At 50.0% G+C, this 27,918-nt stretch overlaps 2 protein-coding genes across 5 annotated transcripts in view; one reads left to right on the top strand and one right to left on the bottom strand.

Annotated features, from left to right (window-relative positions):
- APH1B (aph-1 homolog B, gamma-secretase subunit) overlaps nucleotides 1-27,918 on the bottom strand; it is a 113,280-nt gene that overhangs the window by 21,422 nt on the left and 63,940 nt on the right. The window contains exon 8 of one of the 2 annotated variants that reach the window (XR_008556111.1): nucleotides 23,742-23,999. The exons of the other annotated variant lie outside the window; for it this stretch is intronic. The gene's annotated coding sequence lies outside the window, so the exon portion shown is untranslated. Of the gene's footprint in view, nucleotides 1-23,741; nucleotides 24,000-27,918 lie in introns of those variants that run through there. 2 annotated transcript variants of the gene reach the window in all.
- Nucleotides 1-27,918, top strand: part of CA12 (carbonic anhydrase 12) — a 50,696-nt gene that overhangs the window by 2,463 nt on the left and 20,315 nt on the right. For all 3 annotated transcript variants that reach the window (XM_028141988.2, XM_054716168.1, XM_054716169.1), the window contains exon 2: nucleotides 2,943-2,963. In XM_028141988.2, coding sequence (XP_027997789.2) covers nucleotides 2,943-2,963 — 21 coding nt within the window. The remainder of the gene's footprint in view (nucleotides 1-2,942; nucleotides 2,964-27,918) is intronic.

A 27,918-nucleotide genomic window follows, 5' to 3' on the forward strand; every position in this document is an offset into this window, starting at 1 on the left:
CCTTATGAAGTCTGCCTGAGGCCAGTTCTGAGCTGGCGGTGAACCAGGCTGGGGCCTGACCTTCACCGGTGAACCCCCCAACTCAGATCACCCTCGCTTTCATTTTATGGCGATTAATCCCCCAGCCCCCTGCTCCGGAGCCCTTCCAGACGCTGCCACTTGCACTCAAAGCCCTGAATGTTGAGGACCAACCAGGCGAGGGCAGAGAGAGGAGGGCAGCGACGGGTGCTCTGGATGCTGCTGCTTTTCAAGGACATCCAGGGCTGCCGGGCCTCAGGTGGTCCTGCGGCAGCCATGATGTCCACTCTGCATCCTCCGTCCCTGAGCTCCCACAGCATCATGCTGATGCCTCGTCTGAGGATGCGCGCTGCAGTCATAGGAGAAACCTCAGCTGCGTGAGCTTTCGGGAGCAGAGCAGAAGACGCAGGATATTGGGGGTATGATTCGATTTGGGGGAAAGTGCAGCTAAAACTTCCGGCCAGAGCAGGCCTGCTCCGAGGCAGCAGCTGGTGGCCTCCAGGATCGCTGGGGTGGCCTGTGTCTCCAGGGCAGCGAGGGGAACTCCTGTGACCTGTCAGACGACATCCCAGGCCGCCGAGAGCGCTCTCCGCCTGGCTCAGTGGAAACCATCTGCTTCTCTGTGTGATGAAGTCCGTGACTGTATTTTAACAGTGAACCCCGAAACAAAACGCTGAGGGCACATGTTCGGGGAGGAGGTTTGATGTCTTCTGGAGCGTAGTTGGAAGGCAGTGCTTCCTTTGCCCCTCTTCACTGCTGTTTCAGGGAAGAGCTGGTGTAGAGTTGGGGTCCGCGTAAAAGTCCCGTTCGCCTGTGGTTCTGACGGTCCTCGTGCATTGCTAATCCAGGGGAGGGTAACCTTGGCACTGTGGATGCCTGTGGAGTCCATGGTAGGTTCCAGGGGTTCTGTGGACCTCCTGAAATTAATTGTACATGAACTTGTGTGTGTCTAAACTTAGGTACTTTTATGAGGAAAAGGTCCATAGTTTACACCAGCTACATGGATTGGTCTGGTCTTCCCCCAGCCCCCAAAGATGGAGAAGAAGAATCAAAGATTCCTTAAGTTTATGGGAGCTTAGGGTAGGGTGTCAGTAAATGCCTAAGCCTAAACAAATCATGAAAGAGCAATCGAGGGGCATGGCAGGGGTCCTCGAACTTTTTAAACAGGGGGCCAGTTCACTGTCCCTCAGACCGTTGGAGGGCCGGACGATAGTTTAAAAAAAAACTATGAACAAATTCCTATGCACACTGCACATATCTTATTTTGAAGTAAAAAAACAAAACGGCAAAAACACCCACATGTGGCCCGCGGGCCGTAGTTTGAGGAAGCCTGTCGTACAGCGATGTGGAGATAATGCAAAATAATTAACTAAAGAGTATTCAAAGGGGGTGCCGTAAGGAGCAGGAAAATGACTAGGAGTGTCAGGGGACAGGTTTTTTTTTTTTAAAAAAAAGCCTTGTTGGAACCACCTGACTCTATAAACCATGTACAAGTGTATTCTGATAAGATTACCAATTAATATTGAGAATTAAAAGCACTGAAGCACAGAAATGAAACAGAACAACAACAAAAATATGAGCTCAAACCAGCTTTAAAAATAAAAGCAAAGTCCTCTTTTAGCTTCTAAAATCCACCATTGGCTCGAGTAGGAGATGCCTAGTTGTGATAAGTGACCAGTTAAGTTTTACTCAAATCAGTTCCCGAGAGAGAAGGGATGGGAGAGCCTTCCTCTTCCCGCTGTCCCCGGTGGGCCGAGAACACGGAGACACTGGGGGACGCTAGGAGACAGGGACTGAGGAGCTGGACAGTCCCCTCACTGGGATGTGTCCCTGAGACACCCCGCGTCTTAATTCAGGGTCTCCTTTGGGAGGTGAAGAGGGAGGTGTCAGGCAGGGTGACGACAGCACAGGTCTGCAACAGCTTTTCAAACCACGTGTTTTGATGTAGGAATGAAGGGCTTTGACGTGTGCGGGGTGGGCAGTGGGAAGTGGCGGGTGACTTCCGTTATGCTCCTGGCAGAATTTTTCCTACACATTCCTCCCACCCCTGGGACCTAACCCGCGTGAGGGCGGCAGCTTCCCCAAAGAAACACTTTCCCTTTGAGAGTAGTGTTTTTCTCTTTATGTAGCGATGTGAACTATTCTCCAGGATGTGTTGCTAAGTAGGGGAAAAGCAAGATGCAAAACAGTGTTTCCAACATGCCAGCCTTTGTGTGAAAAAAGGGGGGAGCCCTGGCCAGTGTGCTCAGTGGTTAGGGTGCCAGCCTGTGCACCGAAGGGTCGTGGGTTGGATTCTGGGTCAAGGGCATGTACCTGGGTTGTGGGTTCAATCTCCCCGGCTCCAGGGAGACAACCAATCGACGTGTCTCTCATATTGATGTTTCTCTCTCTCTCTCTCTCTCTCTCTCTCTCTCTTCTCTCTCTCTCCCTCCCTCCATCCTTTTTTTCCTCCCTTCCCTTCCTTTCCTCTCCCTTACCTCCCTCCCCTCTCCCTTCCTCTTTGCCTCCCTTCTACTGTCTTTAACAATCAATGGGAAAAATATCCTCGGGTGAGGATTAACAAAAAAAAAAAAGGGGGGGGGGGGGGGGGAAAGAATACAATACATGAGTGTGTGCAGTCATACCATAAAAGATTCCATCAGCTGATGAAGCTGGCCATCTCCAATGGAAACAGAGAGATCTGGCAGGAGAAAGAGCTTTTGCTGTAGACCCTTGGGCAGCTTTTGGGTTTCGAGCCTTGTGAACTCATTACCCATTCAGCTAATAAAATGTGGCCTCTCCAAGATGCCTGGGGAGGCTTTCACTGGAGAAGTTTTGGGCTCCCACCCGCTTTTCCGTCTCACCCGTTTCAAAATGAAATCTGTGTGTTTTCTAACTTGTTCAAGCACAATTGCACTTAACTTGCTTTGTTTTGTTCTTTGCAGGGTTCGACTGGACCTACATTGGTGAGTGGAGATCTTACATATATTTTTAGGAAATGGCTGTGTTTAATGAGAAAGCCAGAAATGTCACGCTCTCTGGAGATTTTTTTTTTTTTTTGGGCGGGGGGCGGTGTATAGAGAGCAGCTCTGATATTATTAAAAAGGCACAAAGGCCTCTCTGAGGAATCGCTCCACCGGGGTTGCATGCTACACTTTCTCCTAGCAGACGAGCAAGCTCTGTGTACTTGAACTTTGAGTCAGTGTTAAGGCTTCCAGGTTCCTGCACGGATTTCTAGCAGACCTCCCAGGTGAAGAGGCCCAGGGTGCTTCCACACAGCAAGGGCCCGGGCAGGAGAGAGCCTTTTTCTCCTGTAGGACATTTACCGCACAATAAACAAAGAATAAAGGGCTCCTTTCTGAAAGTTTGGCTCAGGCCCCAAGACGTAAGCTGTCAGTATGTCTAGAATTAACTTCTTCTTGCCCTGTTTGTAAACAAGCAATAGACGAAGTGGAGATGATCCATCCCTAGTGAAAAGAGATGCTTGTCTTACATGGGGAGAGAGGGGCATCAGTCGTGCACTGCGGTTTCTGTGGGATTGGGTCAAGAACGACTTTGGCCAAGTGGCAGGCTTGCGAGATGCGCGCCTTGAAATCAGCGTAGCTGGTGTGTTGCACTGAGTGGGGAACTCGGTCATCAGCTGGAGTGGGAATGGGAGGCCAAGTACCTGGGTCCCCTGGCAAGTGCAGAATGTTAATACGGTCCCCCCTTATCTGCAGTTTCACTTTCTGTGGTTTCAGTTACCCAAGGTCAACCACGGTCTGAAAATATTACATGGAAAATTCCAGAAATAAGCAAGTCTTTGGTTTTACATTATGCGCCGTTCTGAGTACAGTGATGAAATTGCGAGCCGTCCCACTCCGTCTTGCCCAGGACGTGAATCATCGCTTTTGTTCTGCACATCCAATGCTGCCTATGCTCCCCGCCTGTTAGTCACTTAGGAGCCGTCTTGGTTCTGGGGGTGACGAGGGGAAGGCCACACACACACAGCCTTTAATATGGCATATTATACTTGTTCCATTTTATTATTTTTGATGTTAATTTCTTACTGTGTCTAATTGATAAACTGTGTCATAGGTATGTATGTACTGGTAAAAACATAGTATATACAGGGTTCGGTATTATGTGTAGTTTCAGGCATCTACTGGGGGTCTTGGAATGTATCCTCAAGAATAAGGGAGAATTACTATTATCTCCTGTTAAGGACAGAGTCACAAGGGATTTGCAACATAGCTTTTATGGTAAGCGGTGTGTGTGTGTGTGTGTGTGTGTGTGTGTGTGTGTGTGTGTAACTGGCCTCGTGGGCTCAGGAGGGGTGGTGACAAGCAGGGAAGTTGATTACTTCAGTGGAAGCAGAACCCAGAGAAAGACCTGGCTTACATTTGTAAAAGCCTTTGTTAGCCCAGGAGGCACAGAAAAGTCATCAAACTAATTGGTCAGCTACCTACAGGCCAAGGTTTCCGTGGCTCTAGCATTGATGCCTCCAGCATTACTGACATCCCTTATGTAGTTATTATGAGCAAAGCGCTGTTGCTAAGTGGGTGGGTAACTAGAAGGGTAGGCTGTGATCTGTAGCTGGGAATTACTTCAGGCTCACAATTCAGAGCAGAAGATAATAGATAATAATAAGAGATAATAAATGGTTCAGTGCTCTGATGGTTCAGAGAAGGATGAGAATGCTAGGGCTGAGTGGTCAAGGAAGGCTTCCTGGAGGAGGAGGGCTTTCACCTGGGCCTTGGGGGATTGGAGGATTCAGTGTGACAGGGCAGAGGAGCTGTTGGCCAAGATGACGGTGGCATCACATGAGTGGAGGCAAGAAAGAACAAAGTGGTATTTGAGGGAAATCATGTAGAGAAGGAGTTACAAGGGAGTGATGGGTTCTGGGTTCAAAAAGATAGGTTGAGACACACAGGGGAGGCATGGAAGGGCAGGGTAGGCCCTTTTGACTTTGTTCCATTGATGGAGGGGCAGGGCAGAGAGTGATCTGCGTTTTAGGGAGAGTAACATGGTGGGCGGGGAGGGGAGTGAGAGGGAAGGATAAGCAGGAAGCAAGAAGGAGTTTGGCCTTTGTAGAAGACATCCCATCCTGTGTTTTAACATCCAGTTTATGGTGAACGCAGTAAGAGAGAAAGAAAGAGCAGGGCAAGAGGCCCCACAAAGGAAGAATGGACAGGTCAGGGCCTCAGGGCCTCATGGCTACATGGGCAAGTTCAATGTGTGGGACATGACAAGAGCAGTGCAGGCATGTAAAGACGGCGGGACCCAGGTCCTGGGCCTTATTCCATATGATCTTTAGTAAGCCACTTGAGTCCTCTGGGTCTCGCTTTCTCCACCTCTGTAACCTGGTGAAGGTGCTGCTATCTACATCATTGAACCTCCAACTATGGCTCGGGGTCACCCACATCAGAGCCACCTGGAATGCTTTCCTAGTATGCAGATTGCTGGGACTTAGCCTGGACCTGGGGAAGGGAGGAACCTCAAAAGCTTGTCTATTTCATGCACTTCCCAAGTGAGAGAACCACTGACCAGATGGGGTAGCTTGCCCCACCTCTTGTACTAGCCTCCCAGGTATAGTGGAAACACCATTCCAATCTCTCCAGGGCTCCCTGCCTCTGTGTGACAGCCCCTTCCCCCCCTTGCCCAAGGCAGAGTGAGATAGTTCCAGAGAACAGAGAGTTGAGAAGGTGTGGGAGGAAAATCTTTCTGCCCCTTAGTCATGACATGGTGTTCCCCGAAGGAGGGCTTCTCTGTCCAGCCACGTCAACTAGTTCAGAAGCATTTTTTCCTGACCACTAGCTCCGGCCAGCCCTCTGTCCCTCAGTTCTGCACAATTAGAGCAGCTATTTGCTGAGGAAGCAGAGGGTAGAGTCTAATGATGAATGCCATGAACCTGGGGATGGGGGAGGGGGGTGGCGGGCGGCAGTGGTGAGCGTAAAGGCAAATCTGGCTTTTCATTAGTGAAATGAGCATGTGATGTGGACTTAGCTCTCAGTGGGGGCCAGTGAAGGAAGACGGGATGGAGGACAACTGAGGAGGGAAACAGGTCCCGGCTGGCAGCTGGCACCTGGCCTCAGAGTCGCCCAGGTAAACAGAGGACCTGGCACAGGTGCTGGGGAAGAGTGGTTTCCAAGCATAAGGGCTGCCCTGAATGGGGCAATTCCAACCAAACACCACGTGGCTTGCCCAGGGCACAGACTCAGCTATTTTGCACGTAGATGCTGCTGAATCATCCTGATCAGGGACCTCCCACTGCCTGGAACACGTGGCAGGACTTCTAGAAACACGTGGAAAGAGAACTCTACCCCCATCCCTCTCCACATTGAGTCACCAGGATGACCTCTCAGATACCTCCCTGGACATAGGAGGGCCATCTGGTAGCCAAGATGGGGCCAATCGTCCCCGGTGCACTCTGCCCGGGCGGCTGAAGCAGCAGCTGGACATGTGCTGGGTTGGGGATTGCTGGGTGGGCCCCTCCCCCTCCCCACTGGAAATCAGTCCCAGGTCAACCCAGCTGAGCCCCGGCAGCTTCACCAACTCCGACCTGGAGGACAGCTGCAGGTCAGGCTGTCATGTGAGCTGAGGATAGACTCCGGCTGCTGAAGTCAGGGGAGCGGGTGCCCTCAGGGGCTGGGGGTGATGGAAGGAGGCGCCAGGAGAGGAGCTGCTCATGTTCAGTTGGTGGAAATTCATCAGGCTGTTCGCTATGATACAGGCACTTTTCTGTGTGTATATTGTAGCCAAGAAAAGAGTTAAACAATTCCAGCTGGCTGGGAGAGTCAGCCTCCCCCTGATAGTTTTTTTTAGCCCTCCCCAAGAAAACCCAAAAAATTCCTCAGTGTGTTCAAAACAGCAGAGCAACCAAAGAGCATGACTCTGTTGGAACGAACAACCCAAGAACGCGTCACGTGAGCAGAGAACGGGCACCACGTGCCATCCTGGGTGACCAGGCGCTGCTCTGGTGCTCCTCGGGTCGGGCTAGTTCAGAAGTCAACACCCACCACAGTCTGCTAGAGGTTTTGGAGAAATAAGACCCTTAAACCTTCAAAGGAGGAGGGATGAAGAGGGAACATGGAAGCCAAGTCCACCTCCTGGAGGTTGAGTCCCACCTTTTCCCTGGTCAAAGCCCTTGAGGCGACCTGTGGGAGCTCCGGGATGACGTGGCTGGGCCTGGGGGTGCGGGCGGCAGGCCGCAGCCACTCCCCGGCTCCGGCCCATCTTCTCTGCAGTGGCTGGGCAGCCCTCAGCTCTGGTAGCACCCACGTGACCCGGGAATGCCACAGCCTTCCTCATGTGCTCTCCTTCCTCCCAGACTGTAGATGCTCTGTCTTAGAGAATTGTCTTTGGGAACGAGGAAAGGGTCCTCCATGGGGCAAACGCTGCTTCTCCAGGCTCCCGCCGCCTTCCACCTCCACCCACCTTCTGGCCTGAATCTGCTGGAATATGAAATTGCTATCCATGGCCTTTCCCTGGGACTTGGGACATCCTCCTGCGCCCTGCCCGAACTCTGAGAACCGACAGGGAACACACGGAAGGAGGCTAGGAGGAAAAACTCTTTACCTTCTATTCTTTAGCGGTGATAAAGGTGCCACGTGGCCTCACAGGCAAAGGCAGTGTGAAAAGCAGACTAAGTTAGACCTCACGGGAGAACGCCAAGGGCAGTCAGGGAGCGCGTGCAATGAAAAGGCCGGGCACTTGTTTTCCCCAGAGGTAGGGAGGGTTAGCCAACTAAAACACCAGCGACTTCTCTCCTGAGGATGACTGAGGAGAGCGCAAGGCACTCCTGGAGAGAGAGCAAGAAAGGCCAGAACATGTTTTCCATACCAGGAAATCCTTCCCCCTGTGTCTTGGGGACGTCCCTTGAGGCTGGCAATCCAACCAACCTCCATTTATTAGCTCTGAGCTAGAGTTCCAGTTACTTCTAACTGACGCTGTGTCAGCCTGGGTCTGATGAGCTGTGGTCTGATTCATCCCCCTGGGAATGGTTTCTCATCTGTCCTGAGTTGCAGCATTGAGGTTGGTGTGTTCGGGAGGACCTTGGCCTGTGGCTGCCCACAGGCCTGCATTTAGCTGGCCTTCCCAGCTGGGTAGAAAGATAGGAAAGCTAGCAGTACTCCTGAAGGCAGGTGCAGTGTCAGGAGGGGCAGCCCGAGGCAGAAGACCAGGACGGAGAAGTAGGAAGTGTACAGAGCCCACACCCAGGCGGGCCTCCATTTGGAAATACCTGCTGGCTCACTCTCTGGCGGACTGACCTGAGGAAAGTAAGGACCTCTCCGAATCCTGGTTTTCTCAACTACAGCATGAGAGCAATAGCACCTACCTCAATGGTTCTCAAGGTGTGGTCCCCGGACCGCAACAGCAGCGCTGTCTGGGCCTCAGGTGCCCTCCCTGAACACTGTGAATCAGAAGCGAAACACGTGGAAAGAGGCTGGGAGGACATAGCCACAGCCTATCTTGTGTGTGACTTTGTTAGAAATATACTCTCCCGGCCCATCCCAGATCTCCCTGTGACTCAGAAACTCGAGGTCAGGGCCCAGCAGTCTCTCTCTCTTTTTTAAAATCCTCACCCGAGGATATGCTGACTGATTTTTAGAGAGAGAGGAAGGGAGAGAGAGAAAAGCATCGATGTGAGAGAGAAACATCTGTCGGTTTCCTCCCATGTATGCCCCGACCGGGGATTGAAGCCACCACCTTTATGGCGCATAGGACGATGCTGCAAACAACTGAGCCACCCGGCCAGGGCCCAGCAGTCTAGTTTAACAAGGCCACCAGGCGATCCTGATGCTCAGTCAAGTTTGAGAACCAGCTGCTTCATAGAGGTGTGGTGAGGATTAACTAAGTCAAGAATACAGCAGGATTAGATAAGATGTACATCGAATAAGACGCCTTAGTACCAACTTGTTTCTATCATTAGCCGATGGCAGAATTGGTTTCATTATACGTCGTTTTGCTTAAAGTCCCAGCACCTCTGGGGAACATTACGTGAGGACTTACTGTACATGGAGAGAGGCTAATGTGCCTGGCGCACTGTGGACAGTCAGCAACGCTAATCATCGTTTTCCTTCCGTCACCTCCCAGTTGTGGTAGAATTTTATCTGCTAACAATCGAGAAATGCTTTGTAAGCTCGGCAATAGCATGAGTTTTGTTAGAAAGGCTCTGCTTCTCTATGCCTTTGGAATTGCCTGGGTTTTTAACAGCCAGGAGGTACTCCACTTACAGTCTGAACCAACCGAGGGCCTTCCTATGTGAGAAAGAAGGGGCTGAATGAAAACACAAGGGCTCTCAGCCTCGCAAGGACATCGGAGGCCAGGATGTTCTTTCTAGGCTCGTCCTTCCTCCCGGCCAGGGTGGAGTCGGATCTCCTCTCCCTGATGCTTTCCTGGCCTCTGGGGACTGGGTATCTGGCTCCATAGCCGTGGGCACCTCCGCTGCGTCGCTGAAGTCAGGGGAGAGGAGGCCGATCCCGGCCTCCCCACCGAGCCCGTGGCCGCTGGGCCCCACTCTCACCTGAGCCTCGGGGCTAAGCCTTGACTTAGGGCTCAGGAGTGGAGGCCTGAACCCGGGCAGAAACCCGGGGCTCCATAAGCCCAGCCCGATGCAGGGGCCCTCACCTCCCTGAGCAGAGTGGGGCCTTGGCCGGCAGGTGAGAGCCGGCTTTGGGGCTGGGACTGGCCCTGCCGGGTCTCTGGCTGTGCTCAAACTTGCCCTTTCTGCTTCCTGCTAGTCGGGAGCCAGGCATTCAGGGGAGGGCAGGTCACAGCTCCCCAGGAGCCGGGTAGTGCCCTTGGCAGCACAGAGGGAGAGGAGCCCTGCAGCTCACCAGCTCAAAGGAAAGGTTTAAAGCTAAGAGGCTGAATTCAAAGCAGGCTGATGGAGGCAGCTCCAGGCAGGTATGGACTAAAAAGTCTGGCTTCCAGGAGGGAGAGAATGGATCAGAGGCTGTTTCCGTCTCTGAGGAGGGAGCAGGGTCCTCTTTCCTGGAGTGTTACTGTCTTCCCTGCAGTGGCAGCCCCGGGGGGGGGGGGGAAAGAGGGGGGCACCACAGTGGAGCCCAGGAGCACGGCCAGTCTCTTCCGGGCCACGCCATGTGCTGCGGGCAAAGACCGTGTTTCATCGGTTCTCAGATACACACTTTTCCTGTGTGTCAGCGTCTCGGAAACTGGGATGTATCCTCCATGGCATCTAGAAGCCGGGAAATAGGGTAGTTGTCTCACACTCACTCACGGAGGAGCACCTGTTAGATGCTCAGAACACAAAGGAGCTGAAATGATTGGTTTCAAGAATTAAATCCTGAAGACAGTGGTAGCAAAACAGTGTAAAAATAATGGCTCGTTTGCGTACTGTTCAATATAGCGTATAGGAATGATGGGGAGTATTAGATTTTTAACGACAACTTTTCCCAATTTTCAATCACTTCATAGTTCACATATACCTTTTTGATGGTGTTCGATCAGTATTCCAAGTATTTATGAACAAAGTCATTTAGGTGCCATTTAAAAACATTTACTAAAGAGTTCCTTTAAGGGGCAAGCTTTCCAGGGACCAGACAAGCGTTTGATTTATGCCAACCAGGAAGGAACAAATACTAGTTGCCGCCTCCTTCTGTCTATAAAGGTTGACTCAGAACTGGTGTAAATGCTACCTTTTTTTTTTTTAAATCCTCACCTGAGGATATTTTTCCATTGGTTTTTAGAGAGAGTGGAAGAGAGAGGGAAAGACAGAAAGAAATGTCGATGTGAGAGAAACACATCGATCAGTTGCCTCCAGCATGTGCCCTGACCAGGGTCCAGGCCTGAGAGGAGCCTGCATCTGAGGTACATGCCCTTAACTGGAATCAAACCTGGGACCCTTCGGTCCGCAGGCAGACGCTCTATCCCAGGGGTCCTCAAACTTTTTAAACAGGGGGCCAGTTCACTGTCCCTCAGAACGTTGGAGGGCCGGACTATAGTTTAAAAAAAACTATGAACAAATTCCTATGCACACTGCACATATCTTATTTTGAAGTAAAAAAACAAAACGGCAAAAACACCCGCATGTGGCCCGCGGGCCGTAGTTTGAGGACGCCTGCTCTATCCACTAAGCCAAACTGGCTAGGGCAGAACTGGTGTGAGTCTAAATGGTTCATTCCGTTCATCTTAACTCTTCAAATGGTTTTTCAATCATTAACTTGTGGCTAGATCAGCTGTGACTTCTGGGTGAACTGGCTGAGACCCACCCCGATGCTGTAAGGATGCTTGCAGGTTTAGGGCAAATGGTTCATGCTGCCCCACCTTCTAGGACAGGTAGCTCAGGAAAGGCCCCTCAGATATGACGGGAGAGAGCTTTACGTACAGCAGGGAACAGTGACAGAGGCAAATGGCGCCCGGTACCTTCAGAAGGTGGTCCCTCCTTGGTGCCCCGTCTTCTGATAAGTGCGTGAGACGTGGAGAAAGGAGACGAGGTGACTCTGAAGGTTGTGGAACAAAGAGGTTTTGTAGCAGGTCTGAGGCAGTCAGGCAGAGAACTGTTGTCCTTTTTGGCTTTGGCCACCAGGAAGCTCGGGAGCCCAGAGGCAAATTGGTGGCTCCAACTTGAGTAGCTGTCTCTTCTCCTAGGACTTGCAAATCTAAAGGTTCTCCCTTCTAGTCTTCAGGTATTTTTCCTGATTCTGAGCCAAAATCTTCTGACAAATGGATTTCAGGATTTCTTTTTTTTCCAGAAGTGGCACCCTACATTTTTATCCCTCTTTTATTCTGCCATCTCCTTCATGGATACCATTGTTTAAAAGAGTTGTTTTAACAAATTCATGTATAAGTTAAATAATCCCAAGATAACTGGTTCACATTCATTCCACAGTTATTTACTGAGTAAATACCAAAATGCCAAGTGTTGGACAGATCCGCAGGAATGATGAATACTAAGGTACGGTCCCTATCATTCTGGGCCTGAGACTCTGGTCAGAGAAAATACGTTAGACAGGCCTTATGATACAGAGAGATGAAGCACGGGGGAGACCTCACCTCGTGCTTTTGGGAAAGAACTAAAGAAGGCTTCCTGGTGGAGGTGATGTCCAAGCTGAGCCCTCCAAACTGGAGGACACATAACGCCTTAGCAAGGCAAACGGGAAGAGATGAAAGGGCACGTGGGCAAAGGTCACCTAGGCTGGCACATTCTGGGGACTACCAAGGACCTCACTGAGGCGGGAAGGGGCTGAGGAGATGGGCCAGGGGCAGAGTGTGAGGAGCTCATGAAGCTGAGGAGTTGGGACCTCACTCTGGGGGCAGCAGGGGGATGGCGGGAGCGTACCAAATAGAAGAACGAGGTGATCAGATAAGCATTTTAGAAGGATCATCCTGGCTGCAGGGTGGAGAGTGGATGAGTGTGAAACACCGGAGGAAGGGAGACCAGAGGGGTGTGGGAGAAGGGGATAGGGACCTGAACAAAGGGAGGGGCGATGGGGATCAGACCTGTTGGTACAATTCAGCCTAACGGTGTGATTGGCCGGTGCAGCCTGGTTGAGGATGAGTGCCTGGCTCTGTTGGGCCTCACACGAAGTATTCTGAAGTATCAGTAAGACTGACATCATTGCCTAGGTGGGACCCCGGCGGGGCAGGGGGGCAGTGCTGATGTGGCCAAGCCCCACCCCCACTTACCAATGAGGCAGTCGGCCCAAAGAGAGCACAAGGAGCCGAGCCGGGACCAGAACTGTCTCCTCCTGACTGACTCCCGTCTCGTGCGCTTTCCTGGTCCTTTGGCGCATGCTTGTTTTATGCCAGTCACTGTGTGCCCTACCCTACAATCACCAGGCTGTGCAAAAGCCACTGAGGAAATGCAGCAATTTTTGTAAATCCTCACCTGAGGATATATTTTTTATTGATCAGAGAGAGAGAGGAGAGAGAAATATTGACTGGTTGCCTCCAGTATGCGCTCCAATCAGGGATCGAACCTGCAGCCTAGGTATATGCCCTGACCAGGAATCAAACCCAAAACCTTTTGGTGTACAGGGCCAAACAGAGCCACCAGGCCAGGGCTGCAGTGAATTTTTTTTTCAAAGAAAATAATATAGATTTGCCAGAAACAAATTATGCCAAAACTTGCTTTTCTTCCCCATGTCAGGATAAGAGGCTTAGTGGTTAAAGAAAACACAATGGACTTAATACCTCTTGACATAAATATTTGATATGGGTCCTTGTGACACATCTGTGATAAATGTGGATCAAAGACCAGTGCGGTTGCTAGGAAGAAAAAAAAAAAATAGAATCCACTGTTCATTACTGTCATTGCACAGCTGGGAAAGAGGTCGGATTCCTGTGGGGACGAACCTGAATCAGCACCCTTTCAGGTTCTCAGGAAGAGGATGGGCAGCTGAGAGGTGTGGTGATTCAAACGGGAAGGATCCGTGTTAGAAGGGAGAATAGGGAGTAGGAGACACGTACGTGAAGAAGCGTGCCAGAAAAGCGGATCAAAGTGAGTGGGCTGGGCTGCAGGGCAGGAGGTAGCATGCAGTGAGCAAATATCACGTACGCACAGCACACGGCAAGACAGAGCCTGGCTGCAGAGGCTGGCTGGGAGACACTTGTTGCGTGGGTGAGGAAAGAACGGCTTATTCCTCTATTTCTGGCTCTGGGAGTCAGAGAGAGCACCGGGGAGAAGGTGGCACATGATCTGGGAGGGGAGGGTTTCAGCGGGGAAGCCAGTCGGAAACAAAAGGCCACAGCACCATGCATTTCTCATTAGAAGTAAAAGGAGACACAGGGCACCTGTGAGGTGGACGGGGAACTTGTTCTAAAAGGTTGGAGCAAGTTCTCTCTAAAAAAAGAAGGAAGAGTTGAAGCTATTCAGTTCAGAAAGGCCTGGGACTGGCATGGCTTGGAAGTCTGTCACATCTGGACACTGACCTCCTGCGGCCACATTTCCTCCTCACGCCAGGCCTGGGAGGTGGTGCTGCCACTTGCATGTTGTAAGTGAAGCTCAGGGAACCTCAGAGCTGTGTTCAAGGTCACACAGCTAGTAGGTGGCAGTGCTGTGAGGGGCAGCTTGGCGAGATGGCTGCAGAGCCCCCTTCCCACTGCCTCTCACGACCTTCCCACAGTACTTCCTGACCTTCCCACAGTACTTCCTGACCTTCCCACAGTACTTCCTGACCTTCCCACAGTACTTCCTGACCTTCTCACAGTACTTCCTGACCTTCCCACAGTACTTCCTGACCTTCCCACAGTACTTCTTGACCTTCCCACAGTACTTCCTGACCTTCCCACAGTACTTCCTGACCTTCCCACAGTACTTCCTGACCTTCCCACAGTACTTCCTGACCTTCCCACAGTACTTCCTGACCTTCCCACAGTACTTCCTGACCTTCCCACAGTACTTCCTGACCTTCTCACTGCACTTCATGCCTCTCTGGCAAGGAGACGGCCTGGATGATGGTCTACAGGTGTGAGAAGAACCATCAAAAAGCAAGTTTTCTCCCCATAAGGGAAAACGAGGGAGTATTTTGGTTGGAATGCAGATTAAATTGATGACTACATGCTAAGAATATAGAATGGGGGTGGGCAAACTATGGCCCAGGGGCAAAATCCAGTGTACCATCTGTTTTTATAAATAAAGTTTTCTTTAAATACAGCTGTGCTCGTCCGTTCGCATATTCTCTGTGGCAGCTTTTGCATTACAACAGCAGAGCTGGGTGGTGGCCACAGGTGTGCAGCCCCCAGAGCCTAAAATCTTTACTAGCTGGCCTTTTGCAGAAAATGCTAGCTCATCTGGATGCATGGCACATAGTAAGTGCTCATTAAATGGTAAGTTAGAAAAGCCTGGCAACTCCTCAGGCCTTGGAGTTTAACAAAATTGGATTGAGGTCCTGGAATGACGGAAGGCAATTACAGCCTAAAAGGAAAAGCCGGAACAGATATCTGTGTCATCAGTACTCCCTGAGGGCAATACCATCCCTTTTCCCAGGGGTCCCCGGCCCTCATGCTGTAGGCACTAGCCTTACTCTCCTGGCCTGGAGTCCTTCTGATTGTGTTTCTTCTTCCCTGAGGCCAGGCCTCTGACCTGCCCCGGGATGATTGACAGAGAGGACACGATTCCTTTAAAAAGAACCTCCTCCCCAGCGTGTGATCTGGTCCTGCCTTCCTTGTGGTCCAGACGATGCAGTCACAATAATCTAGATCAGGGCTTCTCAGCCTATGTATACACTGTTGACAGTTTGGGCAGGATAATTCTTTGTTGTGAGGGACTGTCCTGGGCATAGTAGGATGTCTAGCTGCATCCCTCACCACTTGCCCATCAGATGCCAGTAGCAAAAAATGTCTCCAGACAGTGCCAAATGTCCCGAGGGACAAAATCACTCCACTTGAGAACCACCGGCTTCCTCTGAAGTATCACGGGGGCAACAACGTTCCAGTCCAGGACAATGAAATCCATAGTCAGAAAGACAACACTCCTAGATCTGCCCCCAGTTTGCACCACTGGATGGCTAAACAAAACGCTGAGCATCTCAGCCCGCAGCACCCGCATCTGGGTCGCTACAGCTGGGGCTGTGCTTTTGCAGAAACCCTGGGTGGTTGCCTCCTTCTGTCTGCGTAACTGAGGAGGCTTATCCAAGTGCTCCTTCCTGCAGCATGGGTAGCACCTCCCCAAGGACAATCTCTGGTCCCTCCCCCAGGATGTAGGAAATGCTTATGAACCCCAGCCTGCCCTGCCCCCGACTCCAGGCCGGTTCCCCGGTTGCATCAGTTTTTACATCCATCTCAGGTGACAGGAAGAAACTGCTGGAGAGCTTTGAAATACCAGTTTATCGACGGATCCACTTATTCTGTCGACCAGTCCTTCATGATGCCCTTTGTGGGCTGGCCAGTGGGGATCCGCAAGACAACACAGCACTTGCCTTCAGTGGGTTGATGGCTGAGATGGCTGAGGGGCTAGCGGGCGTATAAAGGAGAAATCACAATGGGGCAAATTACGTGCTATGCTAATGCGCACTGGTTCTAGGGACACGGGGGACACACAGTCTCAATTTGGGGGCAAAGGTAGCTAGCTATCAGGGCAAGGAGCGTGTGTGTGTTCCTGTGTGTGCGTTATAGGGGTGGGACAGCGCTCCACTGCGGGCAGCAGAAGTCCAAAAAGCTGGCAAGAGGGAGCCTCGGGCACAGTTAGAGAATCAGGGCGGCAGCAGCCGGGCGTTTGAGGAGTGTGTTGGCAGACAGTTCTCCCCCGGTGTCCTGTTTCATCCTGTGTGAGCAGAGGCGCTGACGGCTTCTGTTACAGACTATCTTTTCAAGGATGTTTATGTAGCAAATGGTCTTATAAGATAGAGAGAGTGTGTCTCCTGGCAGGGCAGAGAGCAGATTTGTTTCCTATCCAGTTAAATAGAGATAATGTCTCCCTTGGGAGCGAAGGTGGGGCAGGCTTGCTAATTGCCCCCTTCAAAAGATTAGGGTTTCCTAAACTCTGAGTTCCCCGGCCGGCTGGCCATATGCTGAGCAGTTAGCATGTGCAGGCGTCATCTGGCCCTCATTACATCACTCTGGGAAATCGGGGCTTGGGAAACAGGCACAAATGTCACTCTATCACTGTCGTGAGGTCCGCGGGTCCTCAGATAACTTCGTTTTGTTCAAAGTTGTTTTGTTATAACATTGAAGTGCTGCAAGAGCCTCACTCTTGTTTATAGCAATGAGCCCAAGGTGAAATTGGTTTTGTTCTATGTTGTTTTGCTTTAAGTTGCAGAACCTGTCAACGACATTGAGAATTTACTATATTAAACTGTCCTCTGTCTCTGACTCGGGGGTCTTGTGTCTTTGCCAGCATCCATGAAACTGGCAGGCTCACTTGTTAGTCTGGGTAAGGTCTTAGACCTTCCCCTCACCCCTATCCCCTACCCAGTGTTTGACAGGTGGAGAGGGGGTGGAATCATGAGGGTCTTGGGGGCTGAACTACAGACCTTGCGATTAATCTGAAGAACGTTCAGTAATGAAACGTCTTGATTTGGTGTGCTAGTGTGGAGAGCAGAGGGCTGTGAGGTGAAGCCTGGAGAAACAAGACTCTTGAGGGGTATAGATATGGAGCTATGGGTCTGGTCTGAACAAGGGCTGTGCTGGGGAGGACAGATGAAGGCCAAGTTTTTGTTTATTTGTTTGTTTTGTTTTGAAGTCTAAATGGTCCTTGATAGCATTCTTTTTTTTTTTTTTTTTTTTTTCTGACCCAGGAGTCAATCCAGATAGCCTTTTGCATTTATTTGGGTATCTCTTTAGATCTCCCATGCCCTTGACATTTCTGAAGCATATAGACCAGATATCTTATAGCATGTCCTTCAGCTTGGGTTCCTCGGATGGTCTCTCATGAGATTCAGGTTGTAGGTTTTGGCATGAATCCCACAGAAATAATGTGTCCTTCCCCATGCATTTCCTCAAGAGGCACTTGATGCCACTTGTCCCATTATTGGTGATGATTTTGATGTCTGGCTTTCTCCATTTTAATGTCACCATGCTCTGCTTTATAAAGAAAGGTAATCTGTGGGGGAGATCCTTTGATACTGGGTGTAAAAATTTGAACATTGATTGTTTATAACAGTATTGTCCAATTTCCTGATTTTGATAAATATTGTGATTATGTAAGAAAATGTCCTTGTTCTCAGGAGATAGACACTCAGGTATTTAAGTATGACGGGGCATATGTCTGTGACTTTCTCTCAGCTGGTTCAGAAACAATGACAATATAGCACGTGTATGTATGTATATAGAGAGACGGTAATAAAGCAGGGGTGGCAAAGTGTCAACACTAGTGATTCTAGGTGAAGAGTAATGAGACTTCATTGGGCTATTCTTCTAAATGTTCTGTATATTTAAAATGTTCTTAAATGAAAAGTGTTTTGAAAAGATAGCTATAAGAGTAAAACTGTCATGTCTCTGTGCCTGGAAGTGGGGGCCCAAGGAGAGGAAAAGAGGATTTGATTTCGATTCCAGGCTTTGGGTGTGGCGGGGGTGGGGGGGGGTACCATCAGCTGACACGGAGAATGTTGGAGGAGGTAGAGGAGATTTTGGAGGGAGGAGGGTGAGACAGGAAAAGATGGTGAGTTGGGTCATTTTATTTTTAAAAAAATATTTTTATTTATTTTTAGAGAGGAAGGGAGAAGGAGAGAGATAGAAACATCAATGATGGGAGTCATTGATCAGCTGCCTCCTGCATGCCCCCACACTGGAGATTGAGCCCCCCACCCGAGCATATGCCCTGACAGGGAATTGAACCTTGACCTCCTGGTTCATAGGTTGGCACTCAACCATTGAGCCACACCAGCCAAGCAAGTTTGGTTATTTTAAAAAATTACTTGTTTGTCTGTCTGCCTTCCGCTCCAGCATGTCTGATTTCAGGAACCCACAGAGCACCCATCGGGGCATCCAGTAGGCATCTAGCTGGTCTAGAGCTCGGGGGGAAACCTGGGCAGGCTGGGAAGGGATTGTTCCAGGCGAGTGCGTGTGAGAGGAGAAGAGCCAAGGACAAAACCTCGGGGACAGCTGACACGAGGGGGCAGGGAGCTACAGAGAGCTCAGAAGGGGCAGAAGAAATGGTAGAACAAGTCAGACAAAGCCATGTCGCCAGAAACTGGGAACGGTTTCAGAAATGAGGTGGGGAGTGGGATGGAGAAGGCACTATGGCGAGGGCTGAAGAGTCCAATTCAGTGGGATGTAGGCTGGGAGGTCAGAGTCCCAGACTGTGAGCTCCGAATGGGAAGATGCGTGGCTGGGAAGAGGAGGGGAGAAACCAGAGTGGAGAGAGGGGTCCCACAGCGAAATAATTTGTTCAGGGCCACGTTCATCTTAGCTGTCCAGGATCGTCCCTGACGTGCTGTCTGACTGCCAAAGCAAGTCACAGCGGCGCACACACACAGCCAGCCCTCCCCCGCCCCTGCCCCGCATGCTAACGAGGAGTGCCCAGAGGTGGATGGGGGAGACAGCGTTCTGCCAGCCGGAACAGACAGCTACGCCAGCAACTGAAAGCACCTGTGACGATTTCAAATCTCTCTCTCTCTCTCTGCCCAGGAAGGAGCCTGTCACGGGGCAGCCTCTGCTCACAGTATTTGCTCTCCCACCCAGTTCCTTTAGTGCCAGAGAACATTACTACATTGTCTTGAACAGAATATGCCCTCTAGCAATTATCATTACTAGAGGCCCAATGCACGAAATTCGTGTGAGAGTAGGCCTTCCTTCTCCCAGCTGCCGGCACCGGCTTCCCTCTGGCACCCGGGACCCGGGCTTCCCTCGCAGCTCCTCGCAGCCTCGGCCGCCCCTCGCAGCCCTGGCTTCATCTGGATGGTTGTCCGGAAGGATGTCCGGACAGTCGTTCTGCTGTTCGGTCTAATTAGCATATTAGCTCGTTACTATATAGGATTATTTGAAGTTCCCCCTTTTCATTCAGAAGCCGGTTACAAATAACAGCCTCATTGACCCCTGGACTCTCATTTCCAGGAAGAGGATATAGTCCCTCCGTCTTCCCCTCTGCCAGCTCCAGTCTCAGCTCGTTTTCTAAAACCCACACAGGAGAACACCAGTGCTCAACCTCAGTCAACAACTGTTTTATAGAGTCAAATATTTAAACTACAACAAAAGCAACAAATAGCCATTCAATGGGATATGACCCAGCCATAGAAAGGAATGAAATACCGACAAACGCTACAACCTGGATGAACCTTGGAAACAATGTGAAAGAAGCCAGATGCAAGTTGTATAACGCCTTCTAAATGAAATATCCAGAACAGGCCAATCCTCAGAGAGGAGGGGAGCAGATGAGCAGTTGCCAGGGGCTGGGGGAGGAGGGGAAATGGAGAGTGACTGCTTAATGGCTATGGGGTTTCCTTTGGGGTGATGAAAATGTTTCGGAGCTAACAGTGGTGATGGTTGCACAACACTGTGAATATCACTAATGGTAACTTTATATATATATAAATGTATATAATTTTACTACAATAAAAATTAATTACAGTTGACTCTTGAACAACACGGGTTTGAACTGCACAGACCCTCTTATATGTGGGTGTGTTTTTTTCCAGCAAATATACATAGGGCTGAATATATGGTTGGTTGACCATATGATTTCACTCATATGTGGAATTTAATGAGCAAAATGAATTACCAAGCAAAATAGAGACAGACTCATAAACAGAGATCAGGCAGATAGCTCTGTTGTGTGTGTGTGTGTGTAGGGATTGAGCAAAAAAGAAAAAAAAAAGTGAACTCATGGACATGGACAACAGTATGGTGATTTCAGGTGGTGGGGGAGGGGTGGGTGGAGGTGGACGAGGGCATAGAGGGGTTAATGATGATGGATAAAATAAAATATTAAAAAAATACATATGGTTGGTGGAATCTGACTTCACAGGTTCAACCAACCGCAGATCAAAAGCAGTATTTTCCATCCCCGGCTGGGAATCCCGGGAAGTGGATGGCCAACAGAATGCACTGTGCCACGCCGTTTTATATAAGGGGCTTGAACAGCTGGGATTTTGGTGTGGGGGAGGGGTGTCCCTGAGGATACTGAGGGACGACTGAAGTTCTAGGGGAGTTAAAAGTTATACAAGGATTTCACCTGCACGGGGGAGCCCAGGCGGTGTCAATGCCCCTAACCCCTAAGTTATTCAAGGGTCAACTATAATTTTTTTATTTTTTAAAAAGCAACCTTACCTGACACGGGAGAGTACGGCGCCCCGGCTTCACCCACAAAACGGAGACCTGCTGAGAAGGGCTTTCCACCGGGGCTCTTCCCTCTGGCTGCACGTTAGAGTCACCTGGCAGCTCTTTAATAAATTAAAGCCTTCTGTATCTGGGCCCCACCTGGGACCAATTAAACCAGATCTCAGGGTCTGGGCCCAGGGCAAAGTTAGGAGTTTTGGGAGATTCCAGTGTGCACCCAGGGTTGAGAAATGCTGCTCTAGACCCAGGGGTCTCAAAGTGTGGTCCACAGACTGGCAACAGCACCTGGGAACCTGTTAGAAATACAGATTCTGGGGCTCCAGCCCAAACCTGCTCTGTCAGGCACTCTGAGGGTGGGGCCCAGCAATCAGTGTTTTAACAAGCCACCCAGGGGATTCTGATGCACACTCAAGCTTGACAACCACTCTTCAGAGTCTAGTCCAAGTAAATTACAGAAAGTTTTACTCAACCAATGAGTGTTTCCTGAGCATGGGCATAAGTTTGGTTCTGTGCTGTGAAAATATAGAGACTTTCCTTGACTCTCCTCTATATAATGGGTTAGATTCTTAGGAAAGAACTTGTACATTAAACTGAGATGAGCCTTTTTATGGCTGAATACTATTCCATTGTATGTGTCTGCCACATTTTGTTTATCTACTCACATGTTGATGGGCGCTTAGGTGTTGATGGGTAATTTCCACCTTTTGGCTATTATGAATAATTCTGCTGTGAATATTAATGTATAGCTATCTGTTTGAGACCCCTGCTTTCAATTCCTTTGAGTCTATACCTAGTAGAATTGCTGAATCTCGTGATAACTGTATGTTTAACTTTTTTAAGGAACCACCAAACTTTTTCACAGTGGCTGTACCATTTTATATTCCCACCAGGAATATGTGTTTGGGATGATGGGAAAAGTTCTGGAAGTGGATATTGGTGCTGGTTGCACAACAGTGTGAATGTACTTAATGCCACTGAATTCACTTATAAACAATTTAAATAGCCATTGCTGTTATTTATATTTTACCACGATAAAAAACGATTAATGACATGAGCCAAGAAAATGGGTTTAGAAAAGCAAGTTATGCTCCCCCTGGCCAACAAGGGTCGTGGTCTTTTTAAAAAGCACAGAGCAGGAGGTCTGGCTCCACTGTGGACTTAGCATTTCCACGTCAACCACGATTTCTTTGTGAATGAGTCAGAGAAGAGCAAAGGGAATATGGTGACGTGGGCCAGACTAGGTTTCAGTCTTGGGATTAGGCCGTTACCACTGAAGAAACCTGTCTAACTTATTAGTGGCTCGTTGTTGTTCAAAAACCATTTATTGAACCCTTCAGTGTGCCAGGCTCTGTGTAGGAGTCAGGGATACAAGAATGAATGAGCTGAGAGCCTAGTGCAGTGGTCCTCAACCTTCATCCAGCATCAGAATCACCCGGTGGGCTTGTTCAATGGCAGATGCCTGGTGCCCCTCCAGAGTGTCTGATTCACAGGTCTGGGGTGGGGCCCAACAATCTGCATTTCAAACAAGCTCCCCAGTCGTGATGATGATGGTGCTTGTCCAGGGACTACACTTTGAGAGCCGCTGGTCTACTGGGGTAGAAAGATATAAAATATGATTTTGGTAAGTGTAGTGCTGCTAGGAAGGAAAGATGCAAAGGGCTCTCTAGGAGAGAGGTGGGCAGCAGAGCTTCTCCACAATGCACATTCTCAAAGAAGGTGGCAGGGATGGAGGAGCGGAAGCAAACAGTTGCCACCCATTTGCCTTTGGCAGCCTGCAAACCCCATGCTCCTCCCCATAAAAGCCTTCCCTCCAGCCCGGCAGATGGGGCTCAGTGGTTGAGCATCGACCAGGAGGTTGAGGTTCGATTCCTGGTCAGAGCACACGCCCGGGTTGTGGGCTTGATCCCCAGTGTGTGGTGTGCTGGAGGCAGCCGATTAATAATTCTCTCTCATCGTTGATGTTTCTATCTCTCCCTCTCTGAAATATATATTTAATATATATATAAAGCCTTCCTTCCAGAAAGAACCTGACATAGAGTCTCCTGTTCTCCACCCACTCCCTGGACCTCTCCTCTCCCTCCACCCCAACAATATTGCAGACGGATTATGGCGGGGAGGGGGGAACAGACTCTAGATGTGGCAAGGCGGAGAAGAAGGACTTCCCGAGGTCTCTCAGAGTTAAGTTGATAACCCCGGGCTTGCGGTGTACGTCTTCCCACCTCCAGCCTGTGAGACTGGCCCCCACTGCCATGGCTAAACCCGAAATGATACCAAGAGTGGCTTGGCAGGACTTTAACCAATCCCTGTCCCTGTCCTCACTCTCAAGCTGATCCAAACAAAAACTGAAATAAGAAAAAGGTTGATATAAAGTGTGGATTAAAGCACCTTTAGGAAACGTTTCCATTGGTATTGATCAGTATCATAACATCCCAGGAAGACTGATGGGCCTGCAGTGGCAGTCCTGCTCGAAGCTTTCTCAGTAATAAGTAACCCTGACCCTCTAGCCCGTGCTCACCGCCCTTGCTCCAACTCATTTGTAGCATTAATGGGGGAAAAGCTTCAACGCCAGTTTGGTTCCTTGGCTTCTGCTTGTTTATAATAAAATCATAAGACCTCGTCCATCAATCATTAACCCACTCCCCTGCTGGCCTCCTTTCCTTCTGATCACCTTTGCAGGCCTGCTGAGTTCCAGGGTTTCTGATGGGTTTTCACTCCCTGGGTTTCCTCTCCAAGCAGGCTTCGGTCTGATCCATTCAGCAAATGTTAGCTGAGTGCCTCCTTCAGCCCAGAGTTAATTTCTACCTCTGCTGGCTGGATCCATCCCCTACTATCTGCTCAGGGCCACACTCCATTAATGAGCTTCTCTCTCTCCTGATCCACCTTCCTTCTCTACTCCCATTGCTTCTGCGTGGAAATATGCTCAAATCTCTCCATTAAAACACCAAAGTTTTACTGTTACCTTCATCTTCCTATAATGCATATGTGTGTATGCACCCACACTCTTCTCTCATCTCTTTATGGCTAGATTTCTGAAATGAGCTTCAGAAACCCTTCAGATCAATTCATTAAGCATTTAGTAAGTGCCACTATGTGCTCAGACTTGGAGAGATGTGACAAAAGTTCCAGTCTTCAAAAGGTCTTTGAAGCGTGCAGACTTGGAGTTCTAGTCTGGAACAGGCTTATGCTCTACTGGAGATGACAGTCCTGGGTGAAACAGGTTAAATGACAATTCCAGTCACTGTACCAACGGAGGCTGGCTAAGGTGTTCAGGGTCGGGAATAAGCACTGGAGTAGCTTTGGCAGAACTTGAGCTGGACTTTGAGGAGTGGACAAGATTTGGAAAGCTGAAGAGGAAAGAAGAAAGCATTTCATTCAATTTTTTAGCCTAAGAACATTTGGGAAGGTTGGTTAGCACAGCTTGTTCTGAGGATGAGGGAGCTGGCCTGAGCATGGGGGCCGACTGGGAAGGCCTTGACTGTCTGAAGGGTTTTTAGGTCATGACGGACGGCTATGGTCCTGCCTTGTTTTATTGAGGTGAGATAGGGCATGCTGTAGGAAAGGGAGTGGAGAGATGGAGTAGGGCCACAGAAGCAGGGCTGCACCTGGTTAAACCTGGTTATTAGAAAGGAGATTGGCAGCTCACAGGAAAGACTAAGGCAGGGACCCTGCAGGGAGCCTTTGCAGTGTGACCTGGTGAGGGCCTAACCTGGAGTGTGGAGGTGATGGAAACTTGACTTCAGGACCTGATGGTGGTGATGGAAACTTGATTTCAGGACTTGGAGGAGGTGGTGGTGATGATGGAAACCTGACTCCAGGACCTGGTGGAGGTGGTAGAGGTGATGGACACCTGACTCCAGGACCTGGTGGAGGTGGTGGTAGTGATGGAAACCTGACTCCAGGGCCTGGTGGAGGTGGTGGAGGTGATGTAAACTCGACTCCAGGACCTGGTGGAGGTGGTGGTGGTGATGTAAACTCGACTCCAGGGCCTGGAGGAGGTGGTGGTGGTGATGGACACCTGACTCCAGGACCTAGTGGAGGTGGTAGAGGTGATGGACACCTGACTCCAGGGCCTGGTGGAGGTGGTGGTGATGAAAACTTGACTCCAGGACCTGGTGGAGGTGGTGGTGGTGATAGAAATTTGACTCCAGGATCTGGTGGAGGTGGTGGTGGTGATAGAAATTTGACTCCAGAACCTGGTGGAGGTGGTGGTGATGGAAACCTGACTCCAGGGCTTGTTGGAGGTGGTGGAGGTGATAGAGGTGATGGAAACTTCACTCTAGGACCTGGTGGTGGTGATGGAAACCTGACTCCAGGATCTGGTGGAGGTGGTGGTAGTGATGGAAACTTGACTCCAGGACCTGGTGGAGGTGGTGGTGGTGATGGACACCTGACTCCAGGGCCTGGTGGAGGTGGTGGAGGTGATGGACACCTGACTCCAGGACCTGGTGGAGGTGGTGGAGGTGATGGACACCTGACTCCAGGGCCTGGTGGAGGTGATAGAAACTTGACTTCAGGACCTGGTGGAGATGGTGGTGGTGATGGACACCTGACTCCAGGACCTGGTGGAGGTGATAGAAACTTGACTTCAGGACCTGGTGGAGGTGGTGGTAGTGATGGAAACTTGACTTCAGGACCTGGTGGAGGTGGTGGTGGTGATGGACACCTGACTCCAGGACCTGGTGGAGGTGGTGGAGGTGATGGTGGTGATGGACACCTGACTCCAGGACCTGGTGGAGGTGATGGTGGTGATGGAAACATGACTCCAGGACCTGGTGGAGGTGGTGGTGGTGATGGAAATTTGACTCCAGGGCCTCATGGAGATGATGGAAACTTGACTCCAGGATCAAATAAGGGCAAAGAATGGACTGAGTCAGCCTGGCTCTGAGATTTTCAGTCTTGGAAGAGTGGGTCCAATTGTTCTCTGATGAGGCATTGCTCCATTCAGTTCAGATATAGGTCATAACACAGCAACTAGCTGCTATATGTGGATCTTATTTGAATCCTGAATTTTACAAATAAATCATTACAAATTTTGAGAAAAATTGAAAAATTTTAATTTTGTCTGGATTTGATAACATTAAGGAATTAATTGTTTTCTTTTTAAGAGTGGTAATAATATTTTGAGTCCTTATGTTTTTGGAGAGACATACTGAAATATGTACTAATGACATATATTTGGATTCATTTCAGAATTATCCAAGAACAGGGGAGTGTAGGTATAGGATAGATGAAGCCAGATTGACTATGCATTGTTAGTTGTTGAAGCTTGGGGTGTGCTCTCCTCTCTACTGTTGTATACATATGAAATTTTCCATGAAAAAATTCTGGGCCTTGGGTAATGCAAGTCTTGTACCCTGGGCCTGATTGTTTCCAATCAGAAATCACAAGAGGCATTTCAAACTGTGCCATGTTAATCTCTTGTTACATTTCAAAACAGAAATTCGGTCCTCTTCTGTTTTGCCTAAAGCAGTTCAAGTCATGAACTAGGAAGAAATAATGCCTTGCTTTTATGTGGAAACAAACTGGGAGATACACATGATCTCCTTTATCATGATCATGGGAGGAATCCAACCAATCGAAGAGGCAAAGCCAACCCTCAAGAGAAAAGCCACATTTTTAGGTAGCTGGAAATAAATGCTTCTTTTGGAAGAGTTGGTCCCAAGGGAAGTCTTCTGGCAGCAGACACAAGGCATGAGTGTGAAAGCTGAGACTGCGTTGAAAAATTACAGCCTGAGCTTCAACTACCAGTGAAGAGGCCGGTGCTACTGTGGAGGTGGGTCACACATTGCCAGGCAGAGCCTGGGGGCAGGAAGGAGCCTCCCACTGACACCCTGATACTAGTTGTCTGGTGCCCACCCACATGGCACCTCGTTCTCACTTACAAGCCACAAAGATGGAGGGGACGCCAGCCATCACATGCTGGTGGAGTGTCCCAGGAATCGCCATGAAGCCCATACTTGGCAGGCCATCTCCCAGGCTACAGGGCAGGGACCAGGTTTCTTTTTCAATGAGTGGTCCCAGACAGAACAAATTGTCATGCATGTTAACTAGAAAGCTAGGAGGGCAAATTTTGAACTTGAGGGGAAAAAAATTATATCTGGGAATGGGAGGCTAGGAGATTAATGTAGGTGTGTGCTTCCCTGGGGACAAACAAGCACTCAATTAGCATGAGAATGCCTCGCAGTGAGCACGCAAGGGCCTGCTCTGTGCCAGGCATTGTGGTCAAGGCTGAATGAGTGAGCCATGGTTCTTGTCTTCAAGGAGAGCACAGGAAGGGAGGAGACAGGTGCACAGAATCTCCTGGGAAAGTGCTGAAACAGAGGGCATGTCAGTCCTGTGACTCAGGCAGGGTAATTCAGCCAAAGTCTAACTTTGGGCAAATCGGTTCATCTCATTTTCATCTATAAAATGGGGCAATTCTTGCCTTGCTGACATGGTAGAGTTGTAGAGCTGTAAGGAGCTAGACCGTTAAAATAACAACAACAACAACAACAACAACGATAAGTAAAGAAGTTTCAGTAGCCCCACTGGCCTGGTTCAATGGTTGAGTGTTGACCTATGAACCAGGAGGTCACAGTTCAATTCTTGGTCAGGGCACATGCTCTGGGTTGCGGGCTCAATCCCCAATGTGGGGCCTGCAGGAGGCAGTGATCAATGATTCTCTCTCATCATTAATATTTTTATCTCTCTCCCTCTCCCTTCCTCTCTGAAATCAATACACACACACACACACACACACACACACACACACACACACACACATATATATACATATATATACATACTAGAGGCCCAGTGCATGATTAAATCATGCACGTGTAGGGTCCCCTAGGCCTAACCTGCCATCCAGGCCATATCCACTGCCCCGCAAAGCACAGCACACTCCGCGGACACTGCTGGCAGCCTGCTCCCCGCTTTTGATGGCAGGGGGTCCGCTGGTGCCGGAGCGGACACACAGCTCCCCGCTTTCGATCGCGGGAAAGCTGGGTGTCCGCTGGTGCACCAGGCCTTTCAGAAGCCTCCTGCGCGGGGGAGGCTTCTGAAAGGCCTGGTGCCGGAGCGGACAGGCACCCAGCTCCCCCGCTTTTGATGGTCCGTGGTGGGACGTGGGCTTGCTGCCCCAGAGGCCCCTTCTGTGCCGCAGCACAGCCATGGCGCAGACGCTGAGCTCGCGCCGCCGCTGGCGATGTGAGCTCAGCGTCCCGCCGGCTCAATCGGCCAACCCGACCACCCCAAGTCCTGCCCCCCCGCCCCGCGCCTCCT

Source organism: Eptesicus fuscus, chromosome 5 (assembly GCF_027574615.1).
Source record: "Eptesicus fuscus isolate TK198812 chromosome 5, DD_ASM_mEF_20220401, whole genome shotgun sequence".
Classification (NCBI taxonomy): Eukaryota; Metazoa; Chordata; class Mammalia; order Chiroptera; family Vespertilionidae; genus Eptesicus; species Eptesicus fuscus.